The sequence below is a fragment of the Motacilla alba genome, chromosome 1A, assembly GCF_015832195.1.
Source record: "Motacilla alba alba isolate MOTALB_02 chromosome 1A, Motacilla_alba_V1.0_pri, whole genome shotgun sequence".
Lineage (NCBI taxonomy): Eukaryota > Metazoa > Chordata > Aves > Passeriformes > Motacillidae > Motacilla > Motacilla alba.
In genome coordinates, this window is record NC_052031.1 from 14,829,948 (window position 1) to 14,857,151 (window position 27,204).

Consider the following 27,204-nt stretch of genomic DNA (forward strand, 5'->3'; position numbering starts at 1 on the left):
TGCCACCATCAGAGAAACCAGGAGCAGAACTTCCACTGCAAGTTAATGGCAGTTCATCCCTATCTGGGTCACCAGCACCTCTCTAACCCAGACACCAAAGAACTCTTTGGCCATGAGGCAATTTTACATCTGCTGGGGTAATAAAACCCCTCTAAAGCATACAGTGGTGGAGCTTTTAGCTGTTATGTATCACTCTCTGGCCTCTGCCCCAGTGTATTGCAGGCTGGCAGGCCAAGTGCCTTGGGGACCATCAGCTGTGGGGGAGGCTGGGAAGCTGGACACACACCACTGGAAGGACTGGCAGCTAGGTACCAGGTGTGAGGGACTGTTGGGAAAGCAACATTCAAGCCAGCATGGGCCGCTGCTGGTGTGGCTCAATCTGAATTGACTTTGTCATACTGAGTGAAAAACTATGCTTTAGAAGCCATGGGTAACAGCTGAGCTTTCAGAAAATCATAGCTGTTATTCAAATAAATTATATCTCCTGTGAAGAAGATGAATATTGCAGCTTAAAAAAAATTACTAGGGAGTTTGCTTTGACAACAAATTGAAGCAACCTAAAAAAGAAAATCTGCTTATGTCAAGCCTTAGGAAGTGGGCAGTGAATTGGCTAAGTGATAGTTACATGGTTCAGAAGTCTGGCTGTGCAAACCACTTCCTATGTATGCAATTTATACAAAGACAGTGCTATTTTCTTCCAAGTACAGAACAGTCCACTGAAATTTCTGAGCTGCTATTTTAAAAAACAGCACAGCCATAAACCTGCAAATTGTTGAGCAACATAGATATTTTTTAAATGGCTCTTAGCTTAAAAAAAAAAAAGCAGCAAAACCAGCCACTAGTTTGATGATGAGAACAGAGACAAAGAATGGTGACAAGTCTCATCCAGGCTGGGTGACACTCACCCCTTCTACAAAGCATAGAAAAAGCCTTGACCTGGTGGGAATAAGGTCAGTGAATCTTTTAACAGCAGACTCCAAGGGGAAAGCACAACATATTAACCTTACAGAGGCAAATATCCTCATGTTTAAGGAAGTCTCCAGCACAGCTTTTGCCCAAGACCAGTTTGTGAAGAAGAGGAACCCTGCATGCAGCCAGCTGGGTAATGCCAGCACAGGCATTTCTCCACATGCATAGGCATATGTATATATATGTACACACACGGGTTTTTATATATATACACACACATACACACCCATTGTTAAGATAGAGAGATATCTATATAGAAGTGAAGGTGTGTGGATCTGTAAGTAGATGTTAGTGAGTCTCCCTGACACCTATACCAGGAACTTTTTAGAAGGCAAGAATATGACCTAGAAACAATATTATCAGAATCTTTTATTTCCTGTGATTTGTAGCTTTACACAAATACTGAATTTGCAGACAGAATACAGAAACACACGACAGATTTTTTTAGGTTAACAGCCAGAAAATGAATGAATGGATCTGGCGTGGAAAGAAAATTGAACATTCAAAAAAATTTAATAACTTAGCTCTTTTTAAATTACATTCTATTCTATGTGCGCAGATTTAAATTTTCTGTTGTTTCCCATTTTTGTGTACAGTATGAACACATGACAAAGGCAAGTTTTTCTGTTAAAATGACTGAGAATCAGACAATGGCTCTAAACTGAGAGCCATACTAAATATTTTTTGAAGTGGAACAACATCTTCCCATTACCTTAAAAGAAACATAGTCAATCAATTCTGAATTACAGAATTCTACAGATATATGGTGAGGAAACCAATATAATTCCTAATGCTTTTATTTACTAGGCTATCGTAAAATCTTTTGTTAATGGTTGGATATCAACAACTTTCTACAGATATAGTTCAGTATCTATAGAAACCCATACTTTGAGATAGCAGTAGGTAGACAGAAACCCATAATTATTGATACTTAAAGCAAACAAACAGTAAAAGTATCTTTTGCCTGACCATGCTAGAAAAATCAGAATATGCCAACTGAATGAAATACACCGAGACAAGGACAAACCTACTGTGTTCCTAACGTGCCGTTATAGTTGATCACTGCTTATCTCTCTCCTTCATTTTATCAATGTAGTTCAGCACCTCCAGAGTCCTCGTGCCAGCCAAACTCAGGTACTCGGCCTCGGCACAGAACGCGTCTGTCCCGGCGGCGCTGCCGGGGCCCGCGGGCTGCTGCGCCTCCCGCGCTGGCCGGCCGTGCTCTCCTGCGCTGCCGGCAGAGCTGGGAGCAGGGACCCCGCCTGGGCTGCGAGCAGCGGGGAGGGATCCCCCACAGCTGCACACCCTCAGGGTGCCACACTGGGTGCCCACATCCACCTTCTCTACGGTCACAGAGCCCTCGGTCTGCGACCAAACATCGCACCTGGTGCTGCTACTGACATGCTCACTCTTAAAGGCGTGGTGTGATGGGCCCGGAGACAGAGCTGGGTGGGTTTTATTTTCCTCCTCTGCGGCACAAAAATTAGAGTCTTTCTCCTGAAGATTGTTTTCTTCTTTTCTAGCCAAAGTACTGCTGGGCTTCATACCCACACTTCGGGTGTGACAGCTCTTGGGGGCCTCTCTGCTCACTGAGGCTGATAACAGGTTGGCACCATGTGCCTTCAAGGACTGTTCATTCAGATATTCCTTCTTTTTGCCTGTGTCTTCCTCTTCAGACTGTTTGAACAGAATTGTACAATTGTAACAGTTCAATTAGCTCAGTAACTAAGGACTAACGTAATGAGTTGATAATAGCTAAGTGAAATAAATAGAAAGGCCAGAACTGTCTGCTTTTGCTTGTTTGCAGGTTTTTTCATTCCTTCTCTGAGGATGGCTCTTGGTGAAGAGAAGGTGGCCAATGCAGACTTCCACTCTCACATGCATTTTATAATCTTACACCATGGCATATTTGTATTCAAGAATGACTGAAAACACAGTGCATCAAATCATTCTGCTTTACAGGCAGGTAATATAAGGCAGCTATTCATACAGGAAGAGCACAGAAGGTTGCTTAGCCTCTTCCCACAGTCATGCTATGTAATTCCACAAGGCCAGTCATTATCAAGAGAACAGACCACATGTCTGTCAAGCTACTTACGAAAATTTACAGCTCATAATTTCTTTTCCTCATCACACATGAAGTTATCTCATACGAAACAAAATGAGATTCCAGCTACATCCACCCTTAGGTGCACTCGGGCATAGAGATATGATTCAAATAAAGCCCTGCCAGCCCACAAGGATTTACTCACTGTGTCAGAACTGGTGCTCGAATAGCTCTCAGTCTGCCTTGGAGAGTAACCATGAGACTGGCTGCAGAGTGGCGAGTCCACATCTTGAAAAATTAGATGAAAAGAAAGAAAAGGTTACTCACAGAAAAATCCCTAAAGATCCAGCTCTCAAGTACAGCATGTAGAATTAAACATTACTATTTCTGATGCAGTTTTAAGATATTGTTTAAAGAACAAAATGTTAGCAAGGTCAATCTAGCTCTTAGCGATAGCTGGTTCTTCTCAGGTCAACACATCTTAACAGAGGTTGTGAGATGGGGCCCCTAAAACCTCAGCTGTGCTGTTAATCAGCAGCAGAACTGTGCTGCCCAGAAAGAGGAGGGACTCTGGAGAGCAGAGCCTGCAAGAGAGCACCACAGACTCCATGTGCACACTGGCTGCCATACAAGTTACATATTTCTCTCTTGGAGGCCCCTGAGAGACCTTCTTCTCTGACATGCAGCCAGTACAGCTGACCCTACAGCTACTGAGGGAGTAGGAAGGATGTAGCATTGCCTCGCTTATTCCCCTCCCTCTGTCCACATGTGGAGTGACAGCAGAGAGTCTAGTGGAAGAGAATATCTCTTCAAGGAAAAGCAAGCACAGCTAATTCTTAGTTACCTGGTAATGCTAGCTGTCTTTTTACAGTGCTGTGTGAATCAGAAATACAAGCCCTTATCAAAGTTAACATCCTAAAAAGATCATTCTCCCCGACTTTAAAAGTAACTGTTCCAGTGTCACATGTCCATGTAGACAAAACATTTTAAAGTGATAATGTATAAATAGTACTAACCCATCCCATGAAGATATGAACTCAGTCCAAACTTATACCCTTTATCTTGTGCTGTTGTGAACTGTTAAAAATAAAAAGGTATTAATAGTGAGGGTTCAGCTGGATCAGCATCTCAGGTTAAGAGGGAAACATTCAGTTTCTGTATTACATAAAGGAGTTACTGCACTGTACCACAATTTATTTTAAGAGGTATTTTTACCCCTGAGTTGTACCTGGCTTCTAGTACATGGCTTCTACAGGCTTCTACAGGCAAGACATCTGAAACACTTTTTATATGTATACTGGCACAAAGCTCCATTATCATACGGAAGCATCCTGCATATAATGTCTGGGCATTGCCTGCAGAACCTGATCCTCAGTGTTGATGGGTAATTTACCCAATGTCTTTCAGGCATCAGCTAAAGTGTGAATGAAACCATGTGACCTGCAGACCTGTCTACCTGAACCACGTCACTAGCAGCAGTTCTTTCTGAATTCTTCATATAAATCTTGACAGAAAAGAAGCTTCCATGGTAGTTAATTCAGTGAAGCTATATTCAGTTTCTAACTATTGTGGACAATCCTTCTCCACCTCAAATGAATCGTGCAAACAGTGGGTTTGACAAAAAAAAGGCATCTTTTTAAAAGTTACCCCTTCAAATACAAAGACATGGTTCTGATTCCAGGCTGCTTCTTTCACAGACTTCTTGTCCCTGAGGAATGCAAACACAAGTTCTCTTGTAAGTAATTTTTCCCCTGTATTTTTATTTTCTTTCTGAGTTAAATTCCTTACTGGTGACTTTTCAATTTTTACTTTGTGTTCAGCAAACATTAAATGCTCCCCACTACTGAGATCACTGGACTTATGTCTCAACCTGAGATTTAGCACCAAAAATATGTTTTTCATAAACTTTATTTCTGTTGAAATGCAAAATGGAATTGAAGCAATAACAGAAGATAGTACTGTTTTGTAAAATAGAAGGTACTATTTATCAGTCGTTGAAAAACAAGTCTTTAGTAAAACACAGAGCACTCACATAGCCCAGAAGAGAGACTTACTTGCTCTGTAGCCAGTGGAATGAGACAGAGTATTTTAGAGAACAAGCCAGACCAACAGCTTAACTTCAGGATCCCCAAACTGCCCCATGAAGCAGTATTTCTGTGTGCTTAGTATGGGCAGATACACAGAGGCATAATGGGCTTTCCTGTGCATAGATTTACTCACATTGTACAGTACTATTTTCACTAAGAAAACCTGAGTCCTCAGTAATACTGTTTAGAATTTTGCCTTCTTGTGCTCTTAGCAGGATTTCTCCAATTCAGCAAAGTCTTTGCAGTTATCAGTGGTTAACAGATTGGTAATTTCCATGACACTCACCTTTTTTTTCTTGAATAATTCTGCACATTCTCCTTTAAGTTATTCTGCTGATCATGGTGATAATCAAATGTCTCTAAAATTTAAAAAAAAGTAAACCTTGATTTTGAAATGCAATAGAATAAACACAATTTATATAAAAGTTTCTGTCAAGTTTTTAAAATAATTTAAATAGTTGGATTTAAAATTATGTGACTTCATTCTGAAGATTCATGATGTTTTCAGTTAGGGCAGATACATCTCTGGTTATAAGAACATATATCTTTAAAAGGAGAATAAAACTCAGAATGTATGTCCTTAAAATATGACACGCACCAATTTTTTCAAGATTTGCTCTTCTTTCTTTCTGTTCACAGGGCATGAAGTAGTGCTGTCCCTCAAGACAGTTCTGCCGGTGTGTTTCATGAAGTGCACTTGTTTCCTTGTAGCTTGTATTGGACACGTTATTACTTTTAAGGAAAACCTGTTCTGGAGCTGTGAAAATGCCTTCAAGGCGTCTTTCTATAAAATCTTCTTTTGCATTGACTGCAGGATAAACCCTTCTAGTGTCACAAGAATAACTTCTGTTGATAATTTGATTTCCAATATCAGGAACGGTGAAAAAAATGTCATTACTGTTTTGGTTAGAGAAAGGATTAAAATGCTTCGTGGCAGAATTATTTTGGATTGGTTGACTCTCATCTTCAAATAGTGCCAGAAAGGAACAACCACTTCCATCTTTCAGTTCTGCAGTTTCTTTCACAACATCAAATATTGGTTCTTTTATTCCTTCACAGTTTTCTGATTCATTACTGGCTATTATCACTGTATTTTTCCTGGCAGAATTCATGTAGTCTGGCCCGGGGCTAGGCAATGAGGAATAACAGCGGTAGAAGATAAAAAAACCATTTTCCTGAGTACCCAAACAAGCAAAGTACTGTAAACACAACACTTTATGATAATTTGATGATAAAAATATCAAAAACTTCACTGCTCATTACACTTGATTTTGCCCTAAATATACAGTATTTCAACTGGAAACGGGTGTATTTTATTATGTTTTATATCTACTTTATGGCGAGATTGATTTAAAAGGGGTTCTATTTTTTAATGTCTCCTAATATACAAAGCCATGGAACACATCCTCCTGGACAGAGAATTGTGATTTATAAAATCAGCCACAGTATGTCACTGCTGCTCCACCAACTGACCAAAGGCAGCCACATCAGGGAGAAAAAGAGGAAGATAGTTTCTTCTATTCATGAAAGTAGTTTGCTTAAGACTATATTTCTCTTCCATACTGAAAGCCCATAACAAGTGGCTTTCATTTGTACTTGAAATCAGTAATCCTGATTCAGCACAGAATTTTTCTGTTCCACTGTCAGGAGGCCAGTCAGACACTTTGTTAAGCCTCTACTTCCCTACCCCACTTCTGAGAGTAGTGGTTTTGAAGATTTTATCATGTGAGCATCATGGACATGAAACCCATCATGCTTTCACTTACTTGGCTCCTAATCTAACATTTTCACTGGGTTTTTTTCCAGGCTGGATCTGCTGACTGACCTTTCAGAAACTCTGAGTAAAAAGTTGAGATTCTTCTGAAGGATAGAGATGTGGCAGAAAAGACCATGAAAAAAAAAAAAAACAAAACCTTTCTTTAAAACATTCTAAGCGAGGCTGTCAATAGAATTTGAAACTGAAATGTAGTACAGAAAACTCCTACTGGAGAAAATGCCTGTGGTATTTTGATCAGCAAATACTTGGAACTGGATAAAGAGTCTTTGGAACTTAAATAAGAAACTAGTTTTCTCTAGTTACAGAAAACTCACCATGACAGTTTTAGAAGGCTAAACACACTAGAGTTTATTTCAGAGGATACTTGGATAGATCTACATGAGGAAAGTAAAACCATCTTGTAAAGCAATTCAGAGAGTCTTTCTCAACTCCAGCTGAGTATTTTGTCATGCAAAATAAAATTTAAGAGTAGATGAGGAAATATGACATGAAAACTTTTAATTAATATTTAATAATCTTAAAGTGCTACACGTCTCAGAATTATGGACATTGATTACATCATCAGTATGTTACATTAAACAACTGTATAAACTGACACCCTACTTTTCACATACAGTGAAAGAAACTCCCTTCACAGAAGAATTGTGATCTCCTGAGGTATAAGAATTTATGGCTACAATGGATGAAAAAAAATGAGGACAATACAAAGAAATGGATCTGAAGAGCAGTGGGAAAGCAAATGTTGTTAGTGACTCATGAATTGGTAGAAGATGAGAGGATGTGGCATAAGCAGATGAGTGCAGGCCTGATAGCTGATGGAGAAATGAGAGATGTAGGTGAGATAAGGTTATATAGGGCTCAGTGTAAATATATTAACTGGGAATTCACTCAGATATGCAGCAAGATCCTATGCTCATTTTAGGTTTTGCTGGAGAAAGCCAGGAGAAGCCACAAGAAGAGTGGAAGTTAAGGGGGCTGATGTGTTTAGTTATTATTTGGCCAGTGATTTTATGGGTCACTTGACTCCCTAAGCAAACAGCCTGCAGACCCTTCAGGAACAGCAAAATACTGCATGGCATTTTATGTCTCTATCCAGCCTAAGCTAGAGATGGACAGGAACTTTCAACCAAATGGCAGACATGGAATAGAAGGAGTAAATTAAGATTAACTATGTAAGACCTCTAGGTCCAAGGGAGAGCTGCTGGAAAGAAAATTAAATAAAATGTTCAGTACAAATGAGTCTGCCCTAAACCATCTGTGATTTGAAAGCTTTTTAATCAGCACATACAAAAAGAAATATATTCTCAATTTAAATCCATTCTTTTAAAAACAAAGTGTATATTCTCATAGAAGTATTATTGAATCAATTATAGGGAAAAAAGAAAACTTTGCTATAGTAGGATCACATATGAAAGAGAAGGAAAGAAAATTCTTTGTTCCTGGAACCCCTAGCATAAATAATGCAGGGGCAGATGCTCAATTGCTATTGCATCAAGATTGTCAGAAAAGCACTTGCAACACTGCCCAGAATTAATAACACCTGGGGCAGCTTCCCCCACCTCGTGGCCTCTTAGTAAATATCTGCTATCATTCAAGGTGAATTCAGCAACACTATCATGTCTGTGACAATGCAAAAAATAGATCATGGTTCAAAGTGCCGACCCAAAATTCAGATTTTGCTGCCTTTCAGCAAATTTAAATAGCTTTGGATGTATGGTATTTCCATTTGATTTCAATTTTTATTTGAAAAAGGGTCAGTGAAAAAAACAAGTGGAATAAGGTTCTGATTATTTTAGTATTTTTCTTAATTAAACTTGACTGCTGTTTTCATCATTAATGTAAAACAACTGCTTACCTGTCAAATGGCTTGAACAGCTCCTGAGACACTGTATCAGACTTCCTGAAAATACACTGGCTTGAAGGGTTTATATTCCAAGGGTCTTGATCAAAGTTGTTACCTGGCTGAGAAAACAGTAGAAGCTGTCAAACTATGAATATACATAATTGTTACAATCTTTAAAACTCTCAACTTGGGTTTGCAAACAATATACATGTTTTCCCACTATTTTTATTTCTGTATATCTTTACAGCAAAAGCCCAAACCTCCTTACAGCCCAACTGTTGCAAAAAAAAACTTTAACCATACTTTAAGCATGACAGTAGCAGACAGTTTTTTCTCATCCTATTGTCCATTAGTCTGGTTCATAGCTGCCCTTTTTGGCTACTAGAATCCCATGGGAAACGTCATCAAAAGCCTTCCTAAAGTCAAGGTAAATGATGCCTGCTCTTATCTCTAATTCCCAGGGCTACTAAGTACATCACAGAAAGCAATTGCATCCACCAGGCAGAGTATGACCTTGCAAAATCTGGCGGGTGTTTGCAGACACCTCCTTGTTCCTCTTGTACCTTGGCGTTGCATCTGGGAGCTTAGCTCCTTAATCCTTCCAGGGACAGAGGTGAGATGATGCTTCCCCAGATCACACTTACATTTTTTCAGGTGAACATAACATTTGTGTGGTTCTTCTCACTGGGAAGCTTCTCTGATCACCACAGCCTTACAAGGGTGATAAATATCTGCCTTGCGGTGATGTTATCCAACACCCTGCATTTACTAGGTTGGACTCTGTCCAGTCTCATATATTTCTATGTGTCCAGGTTACAATGGATTCTCTAATTTGTTCCTTCCCTACTGGTTCATTCAACTCCCCCCAACTCCTGACTGCATTTTAAGATGAGCCAGAGAGCAGATCTTGTCTGAAAAATGTGAAGCAAAGTAGTCTTGGAGTACCTCACGCTTTTCCATGTCATTTTTCACTAGGTCTCAATTCTATTTAGCAGCGGACAGCATTTTCCTTGGTTTCTTTTCTTTGATGCCACACCTACAGAAGTCCTCCTGCTGTTCTTCTCACCCATTGTGGTTCTCAGCTCTGACCATCCTAATACCACCCCTCCCAGCTGAGGGGATGCTTCTGTCTTCTTCCTGAATTGCCAATCCCTCCTTGCACTCTTCCTCTTTGCATTTGACCTCAGCCAGGGGTTCCCTGATTCAGATAAACTGGCCTCCAGAATCTATCATTCTCTTGCACATAGCAGTGGACACAACATAGTTGTGTTTTGAAAACAGATTTCTCGGGCTTCTTTGTTTTTCAGAGCTTCCTGTGAGTTTTGGCCTACTCATTCCCTGAACAACCCATCATCTCCCCTTCTGAAACTCCTCGAGCATTTCTTCCTCCCTGACCTCAAAACTTCAGAATACCATTGATGAAGCACATAATATGTTTTATTATTTCCAATTAATAATATATTTTCTAAAAATAAAAAATATTATATTTGCTATCACTTTTCTAAGGACGATTCTTTTAAGAATGACAAAATTTACAAAAAGAAAAAATAGTAATATGCATCAGAACAAATAACTTTCAATTGTTTCTTAAAAGTAAAGAGTTAAACAGCAGAGCACTGAAAATACTGTAAGAACTATGTTAATCACTAACATTAAAAGATAAAAAATTAGGTCATTGGATCACCTGGGATCATGCAACACCCAGTTACACTAACTGTATGTTTAAGAAAGCTGTATTTCTAACTATAATGTATTTCAGGTTTATTTAACCAAATTTACAAGCCAGAAGCAAAAGAAAGCCATCGGTATGTGACTTATTCTCTCTCTGCAGATATCGGCAACACTGAGAGTTCAGTGAACAAAAGCTCAAGTTGAGCTTATTTCAGAACAATAAAATAAATATATTTGTATATACAGAATATTCATTGCCACCAGCCTACAAAAAAATGTTGATCAGTCTTAATTACCATCACCATTACACTAGTTTTACACACCAAATAGATGAAAGTTAGTGTAAAGTAATTCCATGGAAGTAAAATATTAACCAAACCTGGTTTTGCAGTTTCTTTTCATTGATCTGTTCCCAAATGTTCCCCATTACTTTTGTGTTGAAATTTTCTTCTGAAAGCTGTGTACAGTTAGAGAACTGAAAACCAGAGAAGGACAACGGACAAGCACTAAAAACTCTTGCCATGGAGTCTTCATTTTCCACACTAGAATCAACATGGCCTAATTCCATTACTTGTGGAATGAGCTAGACAAAACATAACAAAGACATATTTTATTTAGCTAAAACTGTTTTGATTTAAGCAGAAAGTTCAAAGTAATCAAGCTGTTCTGCATCTTTTACATCTCTGCACATAAACCACAAAGAAGAGAAAATTTTCAATATTCTGATATGACTTTTCACTAAAAACTTAATCCAATAAGGGCTTATTTCAGGGAAACATGTAAGTAGCTACTTAATCTGAAGCATGCACACAAATGCTATCCTGAGGAAAGATGGATATAAATACATTTTTAGCTTTTTTTCAAGAAATATATAAGCAGCATGAAAATAATTTATTGATATAGTGTCAAAGAGAAAGAAGACTTCATGTATTTCAGTGTCCATGAGGTTTGTCCACTCTTTGAAAAATCAATTAAAAATACAGAAATTACTGCACATTTTTAGTCTTATACCATAACAACAATAAATTTACCTTATGCTGGTATTTTACTTTTTCTGAGAGATGTTGTCTTCTGGTGTCCAAAACTTGTTTTTGTAACCTTGTAAAATGAATAAAAACAGCCTATGAAATACAAGATCCAAACAATTAAAATATTCTGAGTATTAATTTCAAAATAACTTAGGAATATTTTTCCACACATTTTAAAACAGCCTGATTCTTAGGCAGTTATGAGCAGCCTGTCTGTGAGTTGGTCACTTTAGGGTGTCCAAAGCTGGAGGGGAAAACAGTGTAAGTGCATAATGCTGTTTGAATAACCTGCTCGAGATAAACTTAGTATAAGTACCTGACATTAGTAGAGACACATAACCATTTTAAAAAAAATCTCTCAGCTTCATGTGCAGTTTTTTATTCAGAATGTATTCATTACTCTCTCACAGTAAGGGTATCACTGGAACGACAGGAGTGATTGTGAAACTTCCCTGTTTACAATGGTATGTTTATGTTTTCTTAATACGCCAAATGTTAAGACTATAATGAAATACCTCTCCCAGAACCTCACTATTGCATAACTACTGCTATTTTATACAAGTACCTGCTCTGGAGATCATCTAAGTTTGATTTTCGTAGTGTACGTAGGGGTGATGTGGGAAGCTCTAAGTTATGTCTCCTGATAGGTTTTTTTTCATCTTCAGAGATATCAACGTGGACTGGCTTCCTCACATTCTCTGCAATGAATGTATTTGTTATGTCAGTGCTGGGCTTGGAGAAAGTTTTGAGGTTCCTGAATTTTCATTAGAGTACAAAAGCTGTTGTTTCATTTCTTAATCCATTTAAAGCCATATTTGTTTCTTCCTTTGCTACTAACAATACAAAAACTCTATTCTAAATGGCACAATAGTATAAAATTATTGAGTCAGCCACTGCATGTGTACAGGCTCTGTTGCCTTCTTCAGTCACCTTCTACTCCTCTGAGCATAGGAAAAAAAATGTTCCATAATCTGGTTTATGAATATGTCACAGATGACAAGAATCATAGAATCATAGAATCATTTAGGTTGAAGAAGACCTTTAAGATCATTGAATTCAGTCATTAAACCAGCACTGCCAAGTCCACCATTAAGCCATATCCTTAAGCACCACATCTACAGTTAAAGAACTAGGACTCAGTTCTAGTGATGTTTCTCAAGAAGTTTAATAATGAATTTTAAGAAAAATAATCTGGGTAGAACTGACAAGACTATTCCAAATGCCTCTAAAGTTATGAAAAAGGAAATGGATGGGAAATGGACCTGCTCAACACCAAAAAGGAAAATAAATGAATGTAGGGTAAAATTAATTAATAGAATGGGGGAGGTAATAAGTGTGTGGAGTGGTTTAGAAACAGTATTCTCCAATTTAGTGTTCCCACTGAAACACTTCAAACCATGTGCTGCTTGCTTCCTCTCCCTTCTCCCTCCTTTCCATCTCCCGCTCCCTTTCCTTCTCCCTCTCCCTTTCCTTCTCCCTCTCCCCATCACTCTGCAGAAGATGGAGAGGAAAATTGGAGGCACAAAAGGTAAAGATCATGGGTTGAGATAGGAACAATTTACTGGAAACAGCAGTGAAGTAAGAAATTATATTCATAACAGAGTGATGATTCACAGGCGGGTGGTCACCACAGGGAGCACAACGTTCCCTGGCCACTCACTTCCCTCTGCCCCACTGGATGGGACTCCTTCCCCTGTGCATGATGTAAGGAGGTATAGAATCACCTCAGGGAACTGGCCATGCCTGTCCTGGCTACTGCAAACATTCACCCAGGCCTGGCCTGGAACCAGGACACTGCACAAGGTTTTAAATGGGAACTAGGCAGGAGCCAAAGCTGTTTGATTCCTCTTATGCCCGGACTTTTAATTCAGTCATAGTTTTTGAATTAACATACAATTTTTTACTTTAAAAATAGAACAACATTTACTTGAGGGTTAGGTTGTAAATGGAAGAACAAGAACGAAAATAACAGCAGTAATAGCTAAGAATAACTAATTCTGATGTGTCAGAATAGCCCAAACTCACCAGTGTTGTCTTTTTTGGTTGATATCTGGTTAACCACATAGAGATTAAGAAGATCCAAACTGACTGCTGAACTTTTAGGAGATGATACTTCCAGGAGCTTCATTTTTGACTTAAGTTTCTTTCTTTCAAAGTATTCCTTAATTTTTAAAGGAGAGAATAACTTTTTGACAGAAGCTTCAACAACACATTACCAGGATAGGTAACTCTTTTGAAATTAGCAAACAAGACTTAGCAAACGATTCCTAATATAAAAGCACAAGGTTAAGTATCTCTGAATTCTCATGCCCTGTTTGCTCTTTATTTATTTTTATTGCCTTAAAAAAGAATGCAAATATAATTTGGTCATATTCAAAATAAATCATTGTTATCTTGATGCCAAAAATTTAGTCCTTAAATGCTCATTTCTCAAACTCTGTCTACAACCACTAAAAATATTTCTTAAAATAAAAGATACCAAATGTGACAAGGACAAAGTCCTAAAAAAATTTAAAGGTTCTTTTCAGGAAGTATATACGATAAGCAAATAAATCAGCAAGATTACATACACCAGATATGCCATCTATAATGACACAAAGAGTTTATTGTTCTCCAAATTTCTCTCTTGACAAAGAAAATAGTCTTCTGACCAAAAAAAAAAGAAAAAAGAAAAAAGAGGAAAAAGTAAAAAAGAAAAGTCTCTAAGATTAGGAATTCAGAAAGAATTTTTATTACAGGGAATAAAAAGAGATATGACTGACACTTTGAATATATCAGGACGATAATATAGGAAAACTCTCCATTTTGCAGAGACTATTAATAACCATCCTAAAATCATTAAGTACAGTAGACGAACAAATAAACCGAATAAGATTTTTTTTCTCAACAAAAGAAGAATATTGAAAACTGAAGGCTATGCCAAAACAAAAAAAAATAGCATTGGCTTTTCTTCTGAAATGTAATCCCTGTCATGATTGCAGCTTACGTGTAACTAATATACCTAACATGTTTGTTGGTAACTAATTTTTAGTATCCTTTATTATCATCTTTCTCTTCCCAGGATGATAGTATCTACGGAAAATATCTGTTCTTCAGTTACGACAAATATCTTCAGTAAAGTAAAATTATCCTGTGTACAAATCAACACTTCAAAATTCTTTTTACTTTAGAGTCCACACCCCCAAAATGTAACCACTTCCCTTCAATGTCCCAGATGTTTTTTCCCCATCACCTCTAAATTGTATAATAGTAATTAGAAAATTGCCACTGTGTTTAGTAATTTAGTACTACATTAGTAAAAACAATCCTGTCTTTTCCTGTTTTCCCTTTCCACTGAAACAAATTACATAGTTGTAACATAAATTATGTGACTTAGACCAGTAATCCCTGAGAAAACAGAGCACTCACAGGGCTGCAGGAAACTGGGAAAGTGATGAGGACAAGCTGAATGGTCCCACATTCCCATATGTAAATGTTTTAATTTGAGTAATTGTGTCTATACAGTCAGCCTGTTTTTCCTCAACTTCTGCATATGCACATGTTCTGGGTATTAGGGGTATCTGCTTCAGTGGTGGAGCTTCCCTATACTGCTTCTTTCTTCCCTGCTGCTGAGGAGGAAACTGACTCCACTTATTATGGCTACAGCCATTTTCTCTTGCTGTTTTATTTCTCTTTCCTGTTTGAAATGTCTTCGGCTATGCCAGGGATAAGTTCGATTCCCTTATTTACCTTTCAGATTCAAAATACAAATAAGCCATCCTCCTTTTGCAAATGCCAGAAGAAGGACTTTAATGAGCCTAACATCCATTTACATGGCCCAGAAGAAGGGCTGTGAAGGTGTGTGTTGGGCCAGCTGACCACGTGGGGATCACCTGAGGCTTCAAGCATTCCTTTGTGTCCCCATATACCAACACAACATGGTAACACAAGTAATCCAGGAAAACCAAAACTGGGCGCAGGCCAATTAATGCATTCATTCATTCATTCATTCATTCATTCACTCATTCATTCATTCATTCGCACCTTCTCTTCTTGTTGTAATTCAGTTTAGTAAATCTAGAACAAGACTTTTCCCCTAAAAGTCAGGGAAACACATTGTAACTGTTTAGCTACTGTTTTGAATCTCACTCCAAATGCTTTGAAAGTTTTACCTAAGTGAACCCACTAAAGGTTTTATATAACAATATAAAATCCAATATGGCTGACACCATTTACCTTTTGTTTTCTCCTTTCTTGCTTTAATATGATTCGGCTTCTGAAAAATGCAAATAATTATTATTTTAATTGCAAAAGTATAATCTTGAATCATGGCTTGAATTTCTCATCATTGGTTCTGAGTTTTAGGACACAAATATGTTAATGTTATATGTTATGATGTTACATTATGTTGTTATGTTATGTAATAATGGATCAAACCTTCAGGTAGTAAAGCCAACATATCTCTGTTGAAGTAATTTTGACTGATCCCAGTTTACTCCAGTAAGGATAGGACCACATTCAATATTAGGCTACCAAACATATTTAACATAAAAAAGAAAACAGAAAAAGCTTTTAATCATTTGATTTGTAATGCATATTTTATCGATTTGTAATTTCTTAAAACTTAAGAAATCTTTGTCAATATATTATTTCCTCCTAATTTTCTTTGTCATGCTGCAACACAGATACAAAAATATATTAGCAAACAAAAGGAGCACTAAATGAGCTTTTACCTTTTAAGACTTTCCAGAATACTGGGAACCTTTTGTAAAACAGGAAAGCAAAATAGATTGACACTACAAGTTGCTGTTGTTTGTTCAATATAGGAGACAGTTATACCTCCAACTACTTGTCTCACCTGTCAAACATAGTCTTATGTGAAATGCTTGTAGGACTGGTGCATAAAATTGGAAGTCGGGGTCACTGTTCCATGAGCAGAGTGAGGATGGCTGCAGTCCTTAGGTCAGTAAGATTAGGACTTTTTGTGAGGGTTAGAAATATAGACTATTCCCTTGGAATTACCTTTTGCTTAAAGTTAGAGCAAACTTTTCAAACATGCATATAACATTCACCCCTGCAGTGGGGAGGAACCCCAGTGAGGTGTAGTTTTTCTGACACCTAAAATGTAAACCCCAGATTCACCCAAGGAACCCTGACAGATACTACCAGCAGCAGCAAGCAGCAGGTTGATTTGTATTTGCTAAATGTGTGCAGTACTCCTACACACTGGGTTTTCTTACAGAGGGTATGGGAGACAGGCAATTAAGACAAAGCTTGGGTTGGTGTGTTGGGGTTTTTTCCAAGTGAAACTCTCCCTTCCTCCTGCTTCACAGAGGCAACATTCAGAAAACTCAATTTGCTGGGAAGACTTCCGGATGGGTAGGGTGTTTTAGTTTGATTCTGCATAGTCTGGACAATTACAAAGCTATGTTCAGCAATGCTGCTTCCCAATGGCTGACAAAATCTGTGGGGTTTACATTTCTAGTAGATTGGCAGAGGGCACAGTACCCAAAGAAACAGAACACTATCTTTTTCCTTAATCATTACAACTCAGTTTGTGATGCTTTACTATTTCAGTGAATCTCAATACCTGTACATCTTTTTCCCCAAATGGCAGCCACTGCTTTTTGTGAGGGCACGAGAAAGGCCTCACCCAGCCCCTGCCTGCGGAGAGACACAGAGCCCAAAGGTGACCCCCTGCCTGGGGCGGGAGGGCACCTGCACCTTCTCACAGTCTGGCTCCGGAGGGGCCTCCGGGGCTGTCACACACCATGGCCTGCTGCTCTGTGAGGGGACAGCAGGCCTGAAACACACACTGTGGCACTACTGTTCTGTGGAGAGGCACTCGTTTGGTCACAGACACCGTGGCTATGCCCAGTTTGTGAGGGGAAATGAGGCCTGAAGCACACACCACGGCTGTGCTCAGTTTGTGAGGGGACCCCACGGCTGCCACACACAACATGGCAGTGCCTGGTTTGTGAGGGGGCGTCAGGATTGTTAAACACACCATGGTGGTGCCCAGTCTGTGAGGGACACTGACACAGCATGGAGCTGTTTCTGCCGCCTTTGAAGAGTTTCACTTACCGACTGCCCCCCACCCAGTTCATTTTCTGCTGCTGAGGATGCAGGGAGCGGAGGCTGCCCTGGGCGCTGCTGGCACCGTGGCTAGAGGCAATGGCGACCCCCGGGATGGTTTGCAGCCTCCAGCAGGGCCACAGAGCCCTTCTGCGGGGCCTCCTCCGCCCTGCAGCACCAGGGCAGCTGCTCTCCATGCCCCCGGGCTGGCAGAGGAGAAGGAGGCACAGGGATTGACAGACAAAGGGAAGGATGCAGAAAGCCAAGTGAGGCACTGATGGGGAAGAGGCGATGCTCTGGTTGCTGGTGCCCTTCTTCTACCCCTGGTGTTTCCATACATGCTGCTACCAAAGCCATCGCCCTTTCCCAAGGGGGTCATGAGTGTCTTGCTGTCCCAAGTGAATTTGTCCTTCAGGTCCAGCTTGTCTCTGCTACAACCACTGTGATTTTTAGGACAAGAGAGCACTTTCCCATCCTATTGTTCCTCGGATATTTTAGGGGCAACAGGAGAAGCGATGAGCCTTCTCTACAGGTAGATGTTGTTGCCCTTGGTCCTGCCTGATGAGCTGTGGTGTGTAAATGTGACTAACCCTCGAGGAGGGAAGCAGAGCCACTCAAGGTTTCTTGGCAGCAGCACAACTCCACTCGCTCCCTTCCCTATAACTCACTTCCATCATCTCAGCAAGTGAAGGTACCCATTTACAAAACAATCATCAAAATTCTACATGAATCTTTTCCTGTGGTGTTTCTTTCCTGAGTTATCTTTAGCCGAACATTTTTCAGGGTTGTAAAGTTTGATTAGCATTAGTACAACAATGTGAAGAGTGTTCACAGTAGATATTAGGAGTTTAAAATTAAAAATTAGCCAAGATGTTTTTCTTTCTAATACTTATAATTTGGCTAGGCTATTTATAGAATCTGATAAGCATGCATAATTGTTTCTTGTAACAACACAGGATTAAAATCATCACGATAAATTATATCTATATTTTAAGTCTATGCGGCTCTACAGCTAATATGACAGATGACAGACTGAAAATTTATTTAATTTCTTCACTTCAAATGATATTTTTATTTTCAATTCCATCTAGTGTAAATGTTGAACTTGCTAATACTAAGATGTAGTTTCATGTATAACCTAATCAAATCCCTTTTACATGTTTTTTTTCATATATGATATTTTCTATATCACCCTCACTCTTACTTTTTCACAGTATTGTCTAGATTTAAAGGAAAAAAGTGGGTTTTTCTTTATTTTTGACTTATTTGATCTGGAACTTAGCAGTTATTTGTAGAATCTGGGAGAAGTTACATGGCAGCTTCAATTATTTATTTTTCAACATAATAAATCTTCTCCTCCTCAAATTATTTCTTGCAAATAAAGCTAATGACCTTTCAAACAGTCATAAAATAAAACATCAGTTATTTTTTTGAGGAGGGCAAAGTAAAAAATGAAATAATACCTGAGATAAATATGATTATATTTCCAATGATTGCATATTTTGCCTTGACTGTCAATATTTTAAAAGTTTGGAATAATTGATTTGAATTTTTGAATGATGGCATAATTTCAAAGAGTTTTATGACATAATTATTAATTTTTAAAAGGTCATCAGAGTGAGTTTCATAGAGCTTAGCTGATTCTCTGTGAAGTAACTATAGAACAAAGAGGCTTCCTCTTTGTTCCAAGTGTCAGAGACTGAAGTTTAAGGATTTCCCTTTTTTCTAACTTTTATAGCTACTCTTCAGAATAACTATATCTCATGTTCCTTTCTTAAGAAAGTATACAGGAGCTTCGTCAGAACAGCTTTCCAACCTGCAGCACCTAAAGTTTCCTCTCTGACATGCTTCTTCATTATCAGATCAGATCTAGATACAAAAGACATATCAAAGCAGCCCAAAGCAGTCTAAGAAAGCATTTCTCCAGGGAGGCTGGTGTTGAAAGGATGACTCTGCAGCTTTTGGCACCCAGCTATGAGCAGGTCCTTACAGAACTGCTGAATAATCAAATAAGAGAGAGGGAGGTCTTCTGATGGGTGACTCAAGCATTTAAGTTAGGGCCCTGCTCTATGTCCCAACACAACCAGAGAGGAGGCAGCTAATTTAGACAATGAAACTGTGAATTCAAAGTGTGTGCCAACTCTTTCGGTAGCATTATTGTACCCTGAGGCTTTGAAGATGCTTCTTTCCCTAAACAGATTCCCTTGAGTGAACAGACACTGCTTATGTAAAATCATACTCACCAGAGACAGCAAGAGAGAAACAGAGAGAAGTTGCATTTCCAAGAAATTTCTTAGAACTGACTGCAAACAGTTCTCATGTTTCTTAATGAATCTTCCCCTTTCCAGCAAGTGTCCTACTCTAATGCTCATTATAAAGGAAGGAATTACTAAAGAGATGAGTGTTAAGTAAAAAACCCAAAATAAACCCAAACTGGTGACTCTCACAGTTAAGTTTAAATATTTTACAATATTTTACAATATTACTGATTTTTTAATGTTAATTTAACATACTTTGATTTTTTATTTGATCTTGATATCAAGCATTAGGTAACTAAATCCATCTGTAGAAAACTGCTTAAAAGATTTAAGGAAACTAAAATGCTTTCCCATCTTTATCCAGGGTGAGAATTTCTGGCACTTTTAAATACCAGGATACACTTATTTAGATCCCTAAATAATGACCTAATTATCTAATGCTAGGAATGCATGACTTAAAAAAGCTGACTCTGTTCCAAGTGGAAGATTTTCTCTGGCAAATGCAGTGCTTAAATTTTGTTTACAGAGTTGCCTGGCCTTCTTCCAGGCCTTCCATGGCCTTCTCCCATACTCGATGCCATTCCCTTCCTTGAGAGATCAGCTTATGGAGAAATAAAGCAATACTGACCTTGTAGTGTTTTATAATAACCTGATTGATGGTTTTGCCCTAAAGAGTACTTTTTAAAAGATGGCTGTGACATTGCAAAATCATGACAGAGGCTGAGTAAGTTCAAAACAGAAGACAAAGCTTTATTTAAAAGCAAAGTTTCCCCTTTTAAAAGTAGTTCCTCTTGAAAGACACATCTGTCTTTCAATTAATTTATAAAAAGTTCTTCCCCTATTCACCTTTAAAGGGTGGAGAGATAGAAGATTGTAGAGAGGCTAAATAGTTTCCAAACACAGCAAACTAGCCAGCTCAGAGAGAAGCACCTAATCTAGGTCGAAATTCAATGCCCAGCTGGGAAGAACATGGGATTGGATCCACGTGGCAAACAACCAACACCACTGACAACAGTAGGTTAACACATTGCTATATGAAGCAGATGCCATTCTTAGGTAGTATTATTTGGATGGAATATTTTTTTACAGAATGAACTCTCAAGACAAAGTGCAATCCTTGGCTTGATGGAGAACAGTGCACGAGGTCTATTACAGAGTCTCGTGCTGATAAACCTCACTTTACAAAAACAGTATTTCTATAGATATTAACAAGGACCAAAGAATCCTCTGTAGATGTGCCAAACTCCAGTTAGCGAACAGTGTCAAAAGTGAATCAGGAGAGGGAGCTAAGAGAATTAAATCCTTAGAAGGGGTTAGGAAAAAGCTGAAGGATACCAGACTTGACTTAAAGAGACAGTCTGAACCATAGCAAAAAGAAGGTAACAGAGAGGAACACAAATTCAGAGAAAAATACAAATACAATTACAACAGGCCAGAAAAAAAAATGGGAAACAACTAGGCAAAGTAACCAAACCACTAAATATTTTTTCTTCACATTAGCTAGGAGCAACATCTTTCTAGAAAGCCTAAAGGGACAATCAATGGCCAAGGAACAGCACGAGCACTCAGAAGAGACACAGATGTTACGAAAAAGAAATGTTGGGCTTTTTTCATCAGTATTCACTGATGAGGAAACAGGGGAGAATTTTATGCAGGAATCTTTCCTGGGGAATTCAGTGAAGATCTGTCCAAAGTGAAAATAACAGCAGACAGGTCAAAATGATCTTATCAAGGCAGTATAAAGACCAGCAAAGCACCAGGACTAAATGGTATTCAATGAAGAGTTCTGTAATGCAGCACTGTGGAAAGGACCACTTGAATTTGGAGTCATCTTGGAGACCAGAGGGTAGCAAATGTGACACAATTTTAAAAATAAGAATTTTGTGACAATCTGGAAAGCTCACTTCTGCACAAAAAATCAGCAGGAATTACAATATAGGCCAGCATGTAGAAAGCCAGTGCAGCTTCTATAGATGGAAGTTTCTGTAGAATACATGTAGAAATGAGTGACTGCTGCTGTCTTGATGGATTTAATTAAGGCTCTTGACAACATCTGTTACTGAAAGTTTTAAGAAAATAAGTAAGTTGTGAAAAAATAGGGAAGGTCCTGCTATTGAATAAAATGCAAAGGGGAGGGAAGAGAGGATTTAGTTCTTGTTTTCATGCACTCAAGCACTGAGGACTGATATGGAATAGAGGCTGATAAACTCCTGAGTGGTATGGGAAAGCTGCGGGGTGAGGGGGGAGGGGAAGAGAGTGAGCAAGAGTAAGCTGTGTTGTTGAATGCCTCTTCCAGAACAGGCATAGGTGGACATAAAGTGGAGCTTGTGGGAGCCAGGGTCAAATTAAGCAGAAAGGAGTGTTTCTTCACATATGAAATAGTAAATCTGAGGAATGGCTTGTCAGATATTTGTTTACGTAAGAGTTTACAAGATTTCAAGAGAGACTGAACAATTAATTTGAAGAGTAATTGTAAGGAATGTTTCATAGCAAAACCTCTCAGTCTCACAAAATTCTCACAGCTTCAAATGGACAGAGGTTGGGTGAGTATGAAACTGCAGCACCACATTAAATTGCAATTTTTTTTCTCTCTTGGGTATCTGCTTAGACTGATTGCTAGAGACAGAATACTATGCTGGGTGAAACACTGGCCTGTTTGCTTATTTTTAATATTTAGAAGTCTCCCAAATAAGAGTTAATAAGTAAACAGCAGTAGATGATTTTTTTGTTGTCATACCAGCTGCAAACCCCCAAATAAATTCTTGAGGCATGACAAAAGGATGGCAGCAGATCCTGTGTTTGGGGTGCAGGAGTAAAAGAATGATTTTACTGGATTTATTCCTGCCTTTACTTTTACAGAGTAGAACACGGACTGCTGTGGGCAGTGCCAGTGTCACCACTATTTACTGACACCAGCTACACGATTTTGCCACTTATACCTGTACTCTTGCACTTGGCATGTAGATTGTTTAAAGAGTTCACAATGCACTTGAGAAAAGGTTTAATAAGGTAGCATCAGAATTTTCTTCAGATGATCTGAGGATAGAAACCTTTACAGATTTAAAGCAAAACCTGAAAAACATACATAATATATTTGAGACTTCTAAAGGTATAAAAGAGACACATCCTGGTTCAGCTCAATTATCTGTACGGAATAAGTTTAATAAGAAAGAGAAATCTAGATATTAAAGGCTTAGGTATTAAAGCCTAAATATTAAAAGTGAAATTCCTTGTCTGAGAACATCACTCGACAGTTCACCATGCCTGGAGCAGCTGACATTGACCTCTACTCTTGCTTATTTCCCTCTCCCTCTCACTTTGTAAAGGGAAAACAACTTGTTTATATTTCTTTCTAGAGCTGTATTCTCTCTAGAATACCACTGTTTTCAGAAGTCAGAACTGTTAGTGATCGGTCTGCTATTGACTGTCCTGTCAGAGAGATTACCCGAATCCCTTATGGGTCAATTATTAGAACCTACAAGTCATGCAGGCTTCAAATTTACAGCAGCGAGTGTGTATCTCCCTAAAGACAGAGTAAGGGAAAAAGGACTTCTGGTTCAGGAATGCACCCCATTTACACCATCTCTGTGATGCTTACACTCAGGAGCCAAGCAATAGAATAGCATCTTCCTGTTTCCTCTCTTCTCTTGTGATAATACAGCTCTGCCTAGTCTGGGTACCCCTACAGCCTCATTAGAACCAAAAGAGTTGGAATCTACTGCTTGGTAGGATCAGGCCAATCTCACCACACTGACACTTAACAAGGTTCCACATCCATGCCATTAAAACTGAAGCTCTTGCTTGTCTTAGATCTAAGGATTTACAGCTAAAGGATTTACAGTGTCTGGATATTCTACTGAGGTATACAAATATAGCCAATAGCTTCTCTAAACCAGACTAAATAAACAGATAATTTCTGCTGACACAAATTTAAAATCAAAGGTCAGGGTATCTTATCATCCTTTTCTGATAAAAAAATCAAATTTGCCATTGGTGTGCCCTGAACGTTGCAAATTAATTCTGTGGGTGTATTTCTGTACTCATGTAAGTGATGACATTAAAGTAAATAGAAAGTTTGGAAGTACTTCAGAGAAAGGTATTTACTTGAATAATGGCTTCTATGTTCATACTCTGTTGAATCTGACTCAAATGAAATCCTACTATCCCCACACCACTGTGCAAACCTACAGCTCAAAATTAAAGAAAAAAATGGATGTTCCTAGCTTGCCATATTGCAGTACATAATATTTTGGACATTATTTACAGTTCACTACTAGTAATTGAAAACAAGCACTGTGCGGAATAATGTTATGTGTTTCACATACACTCATCCCCACGGAAACTGCTGTGTACTGAATGCATGACCTACATCTAAATCTTAAAGGTCCTAAATAGCAATGATTCAAAACACAGATTTTATATCTATTTTTCAGTACTTTTTTTTTTTTTTTAAGTATGTCTTAATGGCACAGTAGATAACCCCATAACAGCAAGGAAATGTCAGTTTACTGCAGACTGATGTTACAGCTACTGGACCCTCTGTTAGGATCATATAAGACATCAGATAAATGGTCTTTTGCTTAAAAAATTGCACATCATTTTTTCAAACACTAAAACAAATGGTAGGAAAAAAGGCATCATTTAGTAATGATTGATTATGATTATCTCTTCCATAATAGCCTGGATGTTCCAATTCCACAACCTTCATCACAACCACAAAGTTGTGCAAGGATGAAGTGCTGGTGTGGGCACAAAACAGAAGACAAAAAAGAGGCATCAGCTGTCATGATTACACTCTAGTTCCTGCATATACAAACATTCATGGACTTTAGTCACCCTGGTACTTATTGCTGCCATATATTCTTCCTCTTCAGTTATTGGTTCCTATATTTAAAAAATGCACACAACTTATTTTAATGCATTTGATGAAAACTAACCATATGATTAAAACCCAATCACTTGACACTAAAAAATGAGTTTCTCCTAAAGAAAGGATAAACCCCCAAATAGTCTGGATCTACTATCAACATCCCTTCAATTCCACAGCTTCAGTTATTCAAACTTACTTGATTACACATATCTTCAGAAGTTTATAATAAAGTCAGTAGAAAATGTGGAGACTACAGAGCACAGAACACTGCACCAATATTACTTGCAGTTTTGGCAGTCATTTTTCCGGTAATATTGGGAAGTGTTATTATGACTAAATGTTGTAAAATTCCTGCCTTCAGCAGTAAAAAGAAAAAAAATCTAACACCTAAGGCCATGCTCCACAAAGAGGAGTTTGTGCATGGATTACTGAGCAGGATTGTGGCAGAGCAAAACTCTCGAGACAGCAAAAACAGAAGAAAGGGGGTATTTAAAACAGCAGTTCAGTCTTTTCTTCATCCTTTCAAAAGAAGGAAATACATTCCTTTTATTGACTGAAACACTGTGCAGTTAGATTTGCTTCACTTAAATGTTCCCACAGATCTGAATGTGGGGTGCATGTCTGCGCTAACCACCAAATCACCAGAAGTTTCAGTCATCCAGGATCCTGGGAAGTGAAAGGTCAGCAGATACGCAGAACTGAAAGAGATCTGTGAACTTTCCCCTTGGTAAGAAAATGCAAGAGTAATGGAATATTGCAAATAGCTGTGGTTTGGCAAAATCTAAGAGTATGCTGTGTTACACACAAGCCAGTAAGGGAAGTATCCAGTGGAGAGCATGATTTAAAAAATAAGAAGCCATAAGCAAAGCAAGTTGTTAGCCAATGTATCTTGTATCTTTGTGCACTGAAAAATCTATTTTACTGACAAAATAATCTGCAGTGAAATCAGGCTTATCTACTAACTGAATGTCTTCTGTACCACACTAGGTCAGATTTTGACATCTTCCTAGCCTTATCTTGACTTGTGCATTTAGGGAAAAAAAAAAAAGCTAGAAGGGCTGGTGTCCAGATCTCTAGCCCGAGCTCACTGGCAAAAATTTAATACACTTAAAGATTACCCCATATCCTCTCTACCTAGCTGTCCAGACTACTATGGGCTGAATTTTTGCAACCTCCTAGCAAGAAATGAGAAATAGATCTTCCTTACTTCCTTCTTGTCCTGCTGGTCTTGGCTTACTGGACTTCTTAGAAGACACGTGGATGTTTTGATAAGTGGTGCCTGATTTTTAAAGTGGTGTCTCACTTTTGATAAGTGGTGTCTGACTCTCACTTGCTCTCAAATCAATTTCATAACTCATTCATCCTGAAGCTTGTGTTGCTATCTAAACATCATCACTGCACTCTTTCAATGGGGTGTTGTTTTGTAACAGTAATGTGAATTATTTAGCACAGTATTTGCTGAGTTACTGTGAGGCAGGTAGCCTTGTTCTGCATTTTTAGGGAAAAACCAGGCTCACCACTGCCATAAATGCCTAGTACCACATTTTAAGAACACACTTTTATATACACATTCTAAACTAATGTTTTATCATATACTATCTTATGCAGTTACCTTAGTACTATAGTTTCAAAGTGTAAAAGTACCAGAGTATGTAAGTACTCTGATCCTCGTCCTGCAATTTCAGTACCTTTTCCAAACAAGTGAAGCAGTAGAAATAAGTAAATAAGAAAACAGAAGAAAAAAAAAAAAAAGCAAAGAAAAAAAAAAAAGAAAGAAAAAAAAAAGCAGCAAGACAACTGCCTTTACTACGGCTTTCTTTGTGTGAAATTGGCCGGGTTATACTGCAGGGGCCGTGCGACTCGGTCGGGGTTATTTTGGGCTAATAACGCTGCCAGTGCACAATACCGGTTTCCTTTCGGAGAGAGGACAGGAAATCAATTACGCGCAGTGTGCAGGCGACGCCGAGCTGCCCGGCTCCCTCCCGCGGCCGCCCGGCCGATTTCCGACCCGGGGCTGCCCGAGGCCACCGGCCCGGCTGCGCCGCCCTCTGCCGCGGCGCTCCCGCACCGGGCGCCCCCCGCCCCCCGGGCCGGCGTTACAGACCCCGGGCCCGGGGAGGCTCGGGGAGTGCCGGGGGTGACGCGCTGCCCATCCTGCCGGGGCTGCCGCGGGACCCGAGCTCTCTCCGGCCCTGCCGACCCCGTCCCGCTCCCCCCGCGCCGCTGGCGAGGCCGTGGCCGGAGGCGGAGCCTGCTCCGCAGGGCAGGCGGAAGGAAAGGGCCGGCAGCAGCCTGGGGCGAGTCGGCGCGCTGCAGGGCCGAGCTCCGCGGACCCGCCGAGCGCCGGGGAATCGACGGTGCGGCCAGAGCCGAGCGCAGGGGGGCCCGCCGTGAACCCGGAGCCGAGCGCCAGGGAACCGGTGCCGCCGCTGCCGCCGCCGCCGCGGCCGCGCCCCGAGCGATAGCGGTTGTGGCCGGGGCGGCGGCGCTGAGCGGCCGGGCCGCTGCCGGTGCCGGTGCCGCCCCGCGCGGCGCAGCCAATGGTGGTCGGCGGGGCGGGCTGCGCCGCGCGGGGCTGCGTTGTGCAACGCGCCGCGCTT

The 27,204-nt window shown here is 39.5% G+C and overlaps 1 protein-coding gene across 2 annotated transcripts; it reads right to left on the minus strand.

Annotated features, from left to right (window-relative positions):
- Positions 1-858: 858 nt before the first annotated feature.
- On the minus strand, positions 859-26,641 carry C1AH12orf40 (chromosome 1A C12orf40 homolog). Of its 2 annotated transcripts, XM_038153826.1 has the most exons (13): positions 26,511-26,641; positions 15,638-15,677; positions 13,448-13,583; positions 11,988-12,120; positions 11,426-11,492; positions 10,774-10,977; positions 8,736-8,842; positions 5,702-6,231; positions 5,390-5,462; positions 4,664-4,724; positions 4,033-4,093; positions 3,222-3,304; positions 859-2,646 (listed from the first exon to the last, which is right to left on the minus strand). In XM_038153826.1, exons 3-13 carry the CDS (start codon positions 13,548-13,550, stop codon positions 2,029-2,031), a joined length of 2,040 nt encoding a protein of 679 aa, XP_038009754.1. In that variant the 5' UTR covers positions 13,551-13,583; positions 15,638-15,677; positions 26,511-26,641; the 3' UTR covers positions 859-2,028. The 2 variants fall into 2 exon arrangements, with proteins under 2 accessions (XP_038009754.1, XP_038009755.1); XM_038153827.1 differs by lacking the exons at positions 15,638-15,677; positions 26,511-26,641 and having other exon boundaries at positions 13,448-13,587.
- Positions 26,642-27,204: the final 563 nt, after the last annotated feature.